The sequence below is a fragment of the Periophthalmus magnuspinnatus genome, chromosome 10 (assembly GCF_009829125.3).
Source record: "Periophthalmus magnuspinnatus isolate fPerMag1 chromosome 10, fPerMag1.2.pri, whole genome shotgun sequence".
In the NCBI taxonomy this organism is placed as follows: domain Eukaryota; kingdom Metazoa; phylum Chordata; class Actinopteri; order Gobiiformes; family Gobiidae; genus Periophthalmus; species Periophthalmus magnuspinnatus.
The window spans coordinates 5,124,404-5,136,500 of NC_047135.1; the positions used below are offsets into that span (position 1 = coordinate 5,124,404).

A 12,097-nucleotide genomic window follows, 5' to 3' on the forward strand; every position below is an offset into this window, starting at 1 on the left:
CTTAATTATCAAGAGAATAAATCTTTATATCTACTAATCTACATTGTGGGTTATGTCCTTTCTCATTACAGGAAATTAACTGTTGTTTCTACATGAATATGTCAAAATTAGTAAATGAAATCCTATGTTACTACACTAACTTAGACAGTGGTAGCGCCTTCAGGTGCTACATGGATTCCTCTGAAGTCAATTTAATCCACATTTTGTAATGGTTTAGAACTGGTATAGCAATCGTGTAGCCCTATTTTGGTAAATGGTCACAGTTTTATATATAGCGCTTTCCCACCTTCTAGCCATTCATAGCACTTTACATTAAGGAACCACTCACCTATTCACACTTTAATACACCAGTGTATGCAGACAGTGGGGGTGAGGTGGAGGAGGCTTTCCCAAGGACACAACAGTGGGTCTGACTGCTCTATCAGTTATGTCAAGAGCAGAATTTAAAGCAAGTTAGCACCCATTAGTGTATGAAAGAGAGAGTATTTGTATATCTGAAATTGAGTGATTGTGTACATGTGTGTGTGTGTGAACTGAATGTTTTTAGAAATGGCGTATTTGAGGGGTGAGATGTGTTGTATTAGATGTATGTACAATATGTTTACAGGTCTTTCATCCATCTACACCAAACTGTTATTCTTACTTAACATCAGCCTGACCAGGGACTACAGTTGGAAATTAGTATTTATACTATAACCTGGCACCAAACATCTTTCCTGTTTTTTAAGGTCAATATATTGTCATGCACTGTCCCTGTCCAAATAAAACCATACCATACATATCAGATCAGTGGACAACACTCTCCTAACTAAGCTACTGTCACTGTTCCGTTTTTAGAACTGGGGTAGATCTGGTGGTACTCCAAACTCTTAAACTGTACTTAAATGGTATGTGTAATATAAAATATTTAAATATTTTGGTATCCTTCACAGTAAAAATACAATTTCAGCAAATATCTTTCTGTACTGAGTGTGTTATGCAGTTCTTGAGGTTAATGACTGTTGTTCTGTTTGTAATATTCTGATCTGGTCATTTCGAGTTTAAACCACTAGATGGCAGCGTTCCCTGGTCTGCGGGCTTCGCTTTCATTGCAGATCAGTGGAGTCGACGTTTGCACAAAGAAATAATCAAATCCAGAGTGCATTTTTCGCGTGCTCTTCATTCAAAATAAAGCACAAAGAACTGAAAAGAGCGCAAAGCCGCAAATGAACCCCATAATAATCGCGCGTCCTGCTGTGCTTTTTGTCTTTGGGGGGGTCCTCTGAGGAATGCACCGCTCGTGATCAGCAGAAAGCACCGGGAGCGGAACAGAGACGCGTGCGCTCAGGTGCAGAGGTTCAGGGGGGGAAGGTCCAACGTGAACATGCTGCAGGCGGAATGAAAACCGACTCACCTTTGTGCTGTACTGTATGTCCTTTACCTTTAGGCTTCCTCCGGTTGTACAGGAGTGTAGACCCACAGGCATGGTATAGATTAGAGAAGTATATAGTCTAAGAACCATAGTAAAACCGTCAGAATAATGTCTTTTGGCAGTTTTGGACCTCAGACACTGCATTAATTTTACTGAAAAGAAACACAACTCATAAAGGTCCTACACTACACAAAATTGACTGTTATAATGTTGTTACCGCATCAAAAACATACCTGGAATTGTCCTTTATTATTAGTCTATCTGTGTCTCCCAAGCTCAAAATGCTCCGTTCCACCTTGTGATGTCATGAAGTGGTAGTTTTCAAGTTACCAGCTGTCTTTTTCTGCTTAGTTTAGTAGAGATTGGCAATTCCAGGTCTGAAATCATCCAAATGATTCAAGTGAAGGTGTATGGAGTTTAAAAACACAGTGGAGCACTTCCTGTATCACCACATGACATCACAAGGTGGAACAGTATTTTGTGTTTGAGAGAAGAACTCAGCGTAAACATGCAGGTTTATGTGTTAAACATGTGTGAATGAAAGAAAACACAGCTCCAGGTTTGTTTGTGATGAGGAAACATTATAACACAGATCAGAAAATAGCGTAATACGGCCCTTTGAGCAGAGTAAGCACTACTACAGTACCTAATGTGATGTTTGTACTCTAAAAATCGCATTATGCAAAAAACTAAATTCGCTTTTTGTTGTGTTGTCTTTTTGATTCATTGCACCTGTCATACAGTTGTGGTCGGGGTAAAATCTCACGTGAAAAATGGTTCTCAACTATCATCAGATTGCACCAACCTACAGAAAAACAAAAGCCCTGGTTTCTCAGCCTATATGAGCTTGACCAATATAGGACTCCCATTACGCTCTCCGGGGATCAGCTACCTTCATTATTAACTCACACTACAGAGTACACGACACACTCTGCCCCTGCTGCGCCGTGTTTACATAAGTTAATGGGCTCACTGTTAATTAAGTTTCCATGCTGGTTGTTAATGATGTCAGCGGTGACTCTTACATATAGGCCAGAATTGGGGGGAAAGTGTGGAGAAAAATGATGCTTCAAGAAGAATCCTGCATGTGTATATGAGCTGTCAGAGCTGTCAGTGGATCAGACAGACAGCTTCAACCTTCAACTGTGTCTTGGATAAAGCTTTTTAGAATAACAGACCTGTATTAAAGGGCCCATGTGACTGTTTTCTGATCTATGCTATAATGTTGTTTCCTCATCACAAACATACCTGCAGTTGTGTTTTGTTTCATTCACACATGTTTAACACAAACCATGCATATTCCGGCTGAGTTTTTGTCTGAAACTGAAAGCACTCTGTTCCACTTTGTGATGTCATGCGGTGATACAGGAAGGGCTTCGTGTTTTTAAACTCCATACACCTTCACTAGAATCATTTGGATTTTATTTATTTATTTATTTAAAAAAGGGACAGTTAATCAACATTACAAAAAAAAAAAGTAAATGTGCCCGAGTTAGCTGACTAGAGCTAATTTTCATCGGTTGTCCCCAGGCCAGATGTAACAAGGCAACCTACAATTAAGAGAACATTCATATCAAAAACATTCAAAGATAAGAATTAAACATATTGAAAGACAATATAATGTGGACATAATTAAAAATATGTACATTTACAAATACCTATTTACAATTAATGCTCACAAGACTGAGTTTCCACAAGCATTTTTTGGCATTCTTTTTAAATGAAAAGAATGATGGAGACTCTCTAATGGCTTCAGGCACTGTGTTCCAATGCTGGGAGGCTTTGACTGAGAAAATTGCCTGACTAAAAGCTGATCTTCTGTGAGGAATAACACAGTCTGCCCTCGCTGCTCCTCTGGTCACTCGGCCCTCACTAGATCTAAACTTTACGAAATCACCCAGTGACGGCGGGGTAGTGCCATGTTTGATTTTATAGACCAAGCAGATGTTTTTAAATTTATTCCATTTATTCCAAATTATTCCAATTCAGCAAATTGTATTTTTGTAGAATGTGACAATGATGATATCTGTAATGTTTTTTATCCAATGTTTTTAGAGCTTGTTTATAAAGTGATTCTAATTGTTTTATTGTTGTGAATGAAATATTGGACCAACTGACTATGCAATATGTAAGATGAGAAATAATCATGGTAAAGAAATACAATTTGGCAGCTTCAATTGACAGACTATCTCTGATGTATTTAAAATTTGACAAACAAAATTTTACTTTCTTGCATAATTTTTGAATATAAGTTTTGAAATTAAAATTTGAATCTAGGTATAATCCGAGATACTTGAATTCTCGTTTGGCCTGCTATTGAAATGGCTGGCATTGTTTGTAGGTTACTTTTGGAGAAATACATACAAACTTAGAGAGATTAAGTTGAAGACAAGAATTTTCAAGCCAGATTATGATCTGTGACATGGCTGTTGTTAGTTTTACTGCTACATCCTCAGCAGTTTTTCCATGACAGAAGATGACCGTATTGTCAGCATACATTATGGTGGTACAGTTCTCACATACCGATGGTAAATCATTAATGTACATGCTGAATAAAACTGGACCAATAATTGAGCCTTGCGGAACGCCAGTGGATAGTTGTAGAGGAAGAGAGTGACAAGTTTCAATTTGAACAGTTTGTGTACAGGTTGACAGATATGACTGAATTAGATTTTAAATTTTAAAATATAAAATTTTTAAGTTTTTGCAATAATATTGAATGATTGACCGTGTCAAATGCTTTCCACAAGTCTAGAAAAACTGCTCCCACAGTGCCCCCTTTATCCATAGATGATTTGACTTTTTCCAAAAAATAACATGTTGCCGTCTCTGTAGAATGGTTGGTTCTGAAACCAAATTGCATTGGATGTAATGAAAAAGAACTGTGATTAAGATGATTAGTGATTTGTTTAACTACAAGTTTCTCAAATATTTTTGACACATTAGTATACTAATTGGCCTGTAATTAGCTGTGAGTTGGGGATTACCACCTTTAAATATTGGGATAACACTTGCAAACTTCCATGATACGGGGAATTTCCCTTGACTGAGCGACATATTAATTATATGTGTTAACGGTGTAGCTATAAATTGACCTATTTGTTTTAGGATGATTTCAGCCCAGGAATTGCCAATATTTATTGAACAAGAGGTAAAAGGTAAGTGTTAATTTGAAAACTACCACTTCATGACATCACAAGGTGGAACAGAGGTATGTTTTTGAGGATCTAACAGCATTATGACCTTGCTTAAAGAGCACAAGAGTCCATTTTGTATAACATAGGACCTTTAAGCAGTAATAATGCAATGACAAAAATGTTATTAATTATTAACAAAACTTAATAAATAATTAGTATGGCATCTGTATACTGCATTGATTTACATTACTATTACTATTAATAACAGGAGTGTATACTAAATATACACTCCTCCATTTGTCTACGCTAAACAAAGGCATCAAACAGTCCATATTCAATAAGATACCCAGTGGTGGAATTTAACAAAGTAAAAGTAGTAAAGTACTATAAGTTCATTTCACTTTTACTTCACTACGTTTGAGAGCAGGTATCTGTACTTTCTACTCCACCAGATTTTTTAACTTGACTGAAAAGTAAATATATTTTTCATTATTGTTTGAGACCTGCTGAAAAGGCTGAGGGTTTATTTTTAACATGTTCATAATTTGAACAAACCAAAATATGCAAATAAAAACAACTAGGAAAATTGATTGATTCAACTGTCTCTGTTGAACAAAATTCAGCACAAATCTGCATTAAAATCACTTTATAAAACCTCAAAATCTGTGCAAAATACTTTTCCGTTTTTACTCTTTAAGTACATTTTTGAACAGCTACTTGAATACTTTTACTTAAGCAGGGTTTTTCATGTGATACTTTTACTTTTACTTGAGTATTTGTCGCACCAGTATATGTACATTTACCTAAGTAACAAAACTGCGTAGTTCTTCCACCACTGAAGATACCCAATATATAAATGTATAGGATTAAGGACAGTGTGCGTCACGTGCTGTAAACTTCCACTGACCACATGCAGCCACTTGGGTTTTAGGTTTAGGGTCTGTATTCAGGTCAGGGCAGGGGTCATTTCTTTACATGTCATGGCTAAGGTTAGGTTAAATAGCCTGAGGATGCATTACGCCAATGAGAAACACAGTGAGTCTATTGTATGCATGTGGCTCTATGTGTGTGTGTGTGTGTGTGTGTGCGTGTGTGTGTGTGTGCATATGTGTGTGAGCTATCAGCGCTCTGTAGGGGACTTTCTTCATTCAAACGTCTGTCAGTGGAAGAGAGCCTGAAAATCGACTGCTGTAGTCAGTTGTCATCAGCTGGGTGTCTTGAGGGGAGCTGGCCGGAAAAAGCCACAATAGGAAGAGGATATATAGGACAAAGGCTTGGAGTGTGCGTGTGTGTGTACGTGTGTGTGCGTGTGTGTATGTGTTCTGGGTCTTTGATTTCAGCTACAGGGCATGTTGTCAATTTGTCACCATACCAATGACACCGTAACTACCTAAGGCTTAAGTCTGGAGTCGATTTCACACCTCCAGGGCCACACTTGTTGCTCATACCCAGATACAGGCTCTATTAGTGGGCTCTCCAGCTGCAGCGAATGGCCAGATGGTCGGAAGTGCTGCAAGCCTTTTATTGTGCTACATACATTACCAGTCCAAAGTTTGGACACGCCATCTCATTCAGTGTTATTTTTCTTCATTTGTACTACTTTCTACATACATTCATACAGAAGACGTCAAACATATGAAGTAAAATCCTCAAAGTAGCCACCTTTTGCTTTGTCAAATAATATTAGTAGTTTTTCTACTTTTTTTCTTTACTACATAATTCCATATATCTTGCGTCATGCATCTGATGCGTCCGTATGTGCATAAAATGTAGAAACATTTGACTGGTAGTGTAAGTGTTTGTTTACGTGTAACCAGCCAACTTCAAATTATAGGTATGGGTTGTGAACTGTCTGCAAGGTAATGGCTAATTGTTGTTTTCATGATATGCAAAATGTGAATTATGAAAGTTGGTGGTTTTAATCTCATTCAAACCTGTGCATAATGTTTTGTCCTTGGGCAAGACACTTTTACCTAACTAGCCTCCAGTTCTGAGCATGTATGAATGAGAGAGCATTTGTGAGATTGAAAGCAATCCAGCTTGTTTACATGGATGTACTGACGTTTGTTAGTATCCCCTTGCATGATGAAATAAACAGAATAGCCCAAAAAATAAATAAATAAATAAAATAAAATAAATAAATAAAATAAAATAAAATAACAGATACTTTAAGCGCAATCTTTCCAACATGTCAAAGGGTGATATTTACATTACATACGTATATATCACATTATTTCTTCTTATTATTATTATTTCTTGCAACCTTTTAGCCATGTTATAATGTTGTTACCTCCTCAAAAACTTACCTGGAGTTGTGTTTTGTTTCATTCACACAAGTTTGAGTAACCCTTGTTTTTTAGTCTGTCTCCATCTACAAAGCTCTAAACATCCTGTGCCACTTTGCGATGACATGAAGTGGTAGTTTCAAGTTAACAGCTATGTTTTACTTTTTCTTCAGCAGACATGGGCAATTCCAGGGGTGAAATGACCCAACTGATTCTACTGAAGGTGTACGGAGTTTAAAAACACAGTGGAGCACTTCCTGTATTACCTCATGACATCACAAGGTGGAACAGAGCGTTTTCTATTTGAGAAAAGAACTGAAATATGCAGGGTTTATGTGTGAATGAAACAAAACACAACTCCAGGTATGTTTGTGATGAGGAAGCGTAACACGGGCCCTTGAAACACTTTTAAATTTTACAATCCAATTCATAGATATAATTTTTTTGTCAGTATTGAACAAAACATGAGACAGGTGGTCATAAGCTGTACCAGGCCTTATATATGTATTCCCTGTACTTTGATCCAGTTCATTCACACTCGTATAAATATCCAGACTGTAAAAGCCCTTTTGAGTCCGCAGCCATTTTGCCGTGGGTCTTTTTCTCCCTCTCCTCTTTCAAGATGCCTCCCTTTTATTCTGCGTCCCTCTGTCTGTTGTTGTGGCCGTATCAGTCCATCTCAGACCCAGTTATATTTAGAGGCTCGGCTCTATCAGAGTTTACAGCTGGTCGCCTGTGATTCAATTCTGACTGATCTACAACGTTCAAAGCAATCTCCTCTTTTTTTGTCTATACCCCATTTTTCTCTCCCCACGTCCTCCCCCACTCGCATCCCTCGTTCTCTTGTAACCCTGCTTATTCTTTTACGCTGTCTCTCATCCTCAATTTGTGGAATTTGTGCCTTCTTAGTCTGACTAAATCTCGCTTCTAACCGTATTTTCTTCCACTTAAAATTCCCATATTCCGAACCTACATTCAGAAACACCGTTGCCCTGTACAAACTGCCCCAATTCTCCAGCAGCTATAAAGTCTATCTCCAACAGTCTTATACGCTTTCTGTAGTGTAGTATATCTGTACATATATTGTCTGTGACGTTACCTAGTTTAACACAAACATCTAACAAAGCAACTTCTAATTTTGAGGATGAGACAAGCAATTAAGACGCTATTACATCCCTGAATACGTGTTGGGTAATCTCATTAATCAGAAACAACAGGAGCGGGAATTGGGAGGCTTGTTTATGCAAATTCCAGCGTGCAGTAATCTCCTACATGCTTAATAACCAAAACAGTGGTGGCATCTTTGTAAACAGTTCTACATCTCCTTCGCCTTCCCTCTTTCTCACTTCTTTGACTCATTCAATATCTCACCTTTCAAGAACAGCGTTAACACAGAAAAGCAAAAGCACTATTGATTTTGTTTCTTCGCCAAAACCTTCCACCCACAAATAACCCTTGAAATCGTATTGGAGCTCTTAGAGTTTGCACCTTGGCCACTCTTCCCCTTAAGCTATCAATTGGTATCCTGGTGTTTTTTATGCCTTTTATTAGCATTTTTATTGTTTCATTGCATCTTCACCTCCTCCTTTCTCAGCAACATGTCGACTTACATCTGTTCTGCCATTACTTTCCCCCTAACTTGCCTTATTAGTATTTTTTTGTTTTCTTCTTCTTCGGTCCAGCAGCCCCCATGTGATTCAAGAACTAAATATAGCCACGCGGGACTTTACACGATTATTGTTCTGCATCCCTTCTGCCTCTCTCTCCAGTGGCACTATATATATTTGTCTACTATACAGTATACTTTAGAATTTGAGTTATAAATTGACTAGATTTGAAACCACTTAAAGCTTTACACAGTCAGATGAATCAATGGAAAGAGTTGTATAGATCACCGTATAGATTTAAAATAGCTGAATAAGTGGGAATATTGACTTTTTTCGAACTGCATTTTACAAGCAGCAGATCTGTATTTACATGTTTTTGTATTATTATATATATTTTTTACCATTATGTAACATTTTTAACGCTGAGTTATTATTGTTTTTGTACAATCACAAGTAAATAGCAGCGGGCGGAGATAGGGGCTAGGTAAAAACAAAGATTTTCCGAACACTCAAGCCTCAAATGCAGGACAATATGAAAACCATAGCATGATTAAAAGCTCCAAGTCAAATTTACATAATGTCCTCCCTTTAAAGATTCTGTTAGTGGTTAATTATAATGCTCCCTTATTTCCATTAGCTGTTGGTTGTGGGAGGAGTCTGAGGAGGAGGTGTGTCTCCCTGTACTGTAGCAGCAGTGTGCAGCTCTGAGTGGGGAGCTGTCCACTGTCACTGGTGCTCAAAGTGGATTACTGGTGGGCTCAGAAGAAGAGTGATAGTGGGGGGTCTACAGTAGCGGATAACAGAAGCAGAGGAACGAATCAAGGAGTTCATTACTGCAACCCCAGAGGCTTTTCACACACACTGTACAGAAGTTTTTGTGGTAAGTTTCTAACAAGCTGCAGCTCTTTCTCATTTCTTTTGCATACTTTTCTACTCTGTCTCTTTCTCTCTCTCTCTTTCCCTCCCTCTCTGCCCATGCTTCTATATGCAATAGCTCTAATTTAGACACATTGAGAGAGTGAAGTAACTCAGTGGGGGAGGGAGAGAGGCTAAAACAGATCACCATGTCTTTTTTTCCTTACAGCTCACCGGGACGTAAGGTGGCACACAGGACTTGTCTCTACTGGAGCACTTCTCCCTGTTATCCTATAGTTTTGGGGACTTTTTTTTTGTTTGTTTCTTTTGGGGGGACACGTACACGCTCCTGCCCTGGCCCCTGCTCACCCTGTACTATCCCGGGTCACTGTCAGGATGGCTGGATGTGCCAAGCGCTGCAAACAGGGACTGGTGAAGTTTGCCATTTCGGTCCACAAGCTGGTCACTGGAACGCTCATCAAAGGTATGGATAAGTTCTGTTTCATATTTTTTTTATTTGTGTGTTTGTTTATATTAATGGTTTATGTTGGTTTTAAATTTTGACCTAATAGGCAAGTTTATTTGTACAGCATAATGATGTCTGGATGAACCTTTATACATGTATGACCCCATTTCTGCTTTGTTTTTATGTATTTCTGTTTGCAAAAAACTATGAATCAGTTGTTTATATGTAGTACATCCTTGAACATCACATTGCTGTTTAGGTTCGATTGCCTTAATAGTTATTACAAAGTCGTAGATAAAAATATAAATGTCTAATGTGAATAGATTTGCAGATTGACACAGTCGCACTATGTAACTTTTTAGCTGAAGGCCAGCCATCTGCTTGTTTCCATGGAGACGTTATTGCTTTACCCTGTGACACCATCAAGCCTGGTGACAGCTCAGATCTGTGGAGAGGCGACCCAGCTCTCAGTGTGTTTTTCAGTGTGTTTAAATACAGACCAGAGTTATGTTTGTTTTCATTCACACATGTTTGATTAATCCTGGATTATTAGGCTGTCTGCATGCACAAGGCTCAACATGCTCTGTTCCACTTTGTGATGTCATGCAGTGGTAGTTTTGAACAGTTACCTTTTACCTTACCAACTCCTAATGCTAAAAACGTCCAAATGATTTTAGTGAAGGTGTCTGGAGTGTAAAAGCACAGTGTTACTTATCCTAAATATGCAGGTTTGTGGGTTAAACATGTGTGAACGAAACAAAACACAACTCCAGGCATTATAACATAGATCAGAAAATAGTTTTAATATCACACTTTGGAACACTCCAGGCAATGCAATAGCGTATCCATGGTGACAAAACTGGGAACCACCGTAAAAGTTCCATGCTGTGGTATAAATATGCAGGACATTTAAGGATAAGTACAGTATACCTTTATAACACAACCTGACCCAGGGCCGAGATAAGTCCCCAAACATCAGCAGAAAGTAGTGGCAAAAGTCCAATCCACTTGTACAACTCCTAACTTTTCTATTTCTTGTCTTGACCTCATTCTGTTCTGTGCGTTTTCCTGAGGGCAAAGAAGTGGAATTGAGCAGCTAATATAGGAGAGATAAAGTTGATTTAGAGCACACATGTAGTGATAGATGTGACTAATAAAACATATTGTGGGGCTGCTTGCACGCACCCTGCCTCCACCCTGCCTCCACTCTGTCAAAAAGGGGTGAAGTTCTTGTGTACTTGAGTGGTTAGCAGTGCATGCCGTCATATTTTTATATACTATGTGGTTTTTAGCTAATCCTGGACATACAAAAAGAAAGCCTGCAGCGCGCACACATGAATAGTCCAGTAGTATTATAGTCAGTTGGCGTTTTGTCCAGAGGGTTCACAAACATCAAATAGGCAGTTATATAAAAACAGTGCATGCACAAAACCAGTGTGTAAAATGCAGGCTGTTAACATGTTTCATTCACATATTTAGAAGCATGGTCACAGTAAATCTGCCCTTAAGGTCCAACGTCACGGCTGGGGCGAGTTGCGTAACAATTTAATGGCTACTTTGAAAATAAACACAAAGTAAAAATGGAGTTGTAAACATGAATATAAAGCCAGTGTATTGTGGTAATTACTATGAACTGTTTATGAGTGACCCTGAAGAATGAATTTACCTAAATCAGTGATATAATGTGAAATGTATAAAAAGAAGGTTACTATGTATTTTATAATCTAAAATTCATGATTTTGTAAACACGATGATTACTATATCAACTTATTGTTCAATGTATGAAAGCTGGAACAATAGCTTTGCAAAAGTGGGGCGATTTGAGGTATTTTTGGTGTACTACGATAAGATTTGAGCTGTGGAGATTTGATTTGCAGAGGGGTGATTTGATTTGTGGAGGGGAGATTTGAGCTGTGGAGGGGAGATCTGAGCTGTGGTGGGGTGAATAAGTCCCTTTTATGGCTAATTATTGGTTCATTCTGCTATTTATTTCTTGCAACTCATGTCTTTTAATGCAACAGTCTATTTAAAAATGATTTACTGGGATTACCTTGCATTATTTAAATCTTAATTAGTGGTATAAAGTAGTTTTAACATGACATGTTTACCTAATGCTTTACTTTGTTAATGTGTGATATTGTGTGTGTGTGGGCCAGAGAGTGGACAGTGTGGACTGCTCTTGTATAATTTATTTCTGTAAATCAGGGGCTGTCGATAGAAAATAGCCTTTTAGTTCTAATCTGCTGTGGAACATCTTTGTACATTGTCCCTTCAAACAATAGTTCACTAAACAAAAATGTGCAATCTGCTCTATTCTCAAATTATAACTATGTAAG

General features: G+C 38.1%; 1 protein-coding gene across 1 annotated transcript in view; it reads left to right on the top strand.

The window, feature by feature from the left end:
- The first annotated feature begins 9,635 nt into the window (after positions 1-9,635).
- LOC117377844 (Kv channel-interacting protein 1) overlaps positions 9,636-12,097 on the top strand; it is a 48,718-nt gene continuing 46,256 nt past the window's right edge. The window contains exon 1 of the mRNA XM_055224850.1: positions 9,636-9,779. Within this exon, the coding sequence (XP_055080825.1) occupies positions 9,692-9,779 (88 nt within the window). The 5' untranslated portion in view covers positions 9,636-9,691. The remainder of the gene's footprint in view (positions 9,780-12,097) is intronic.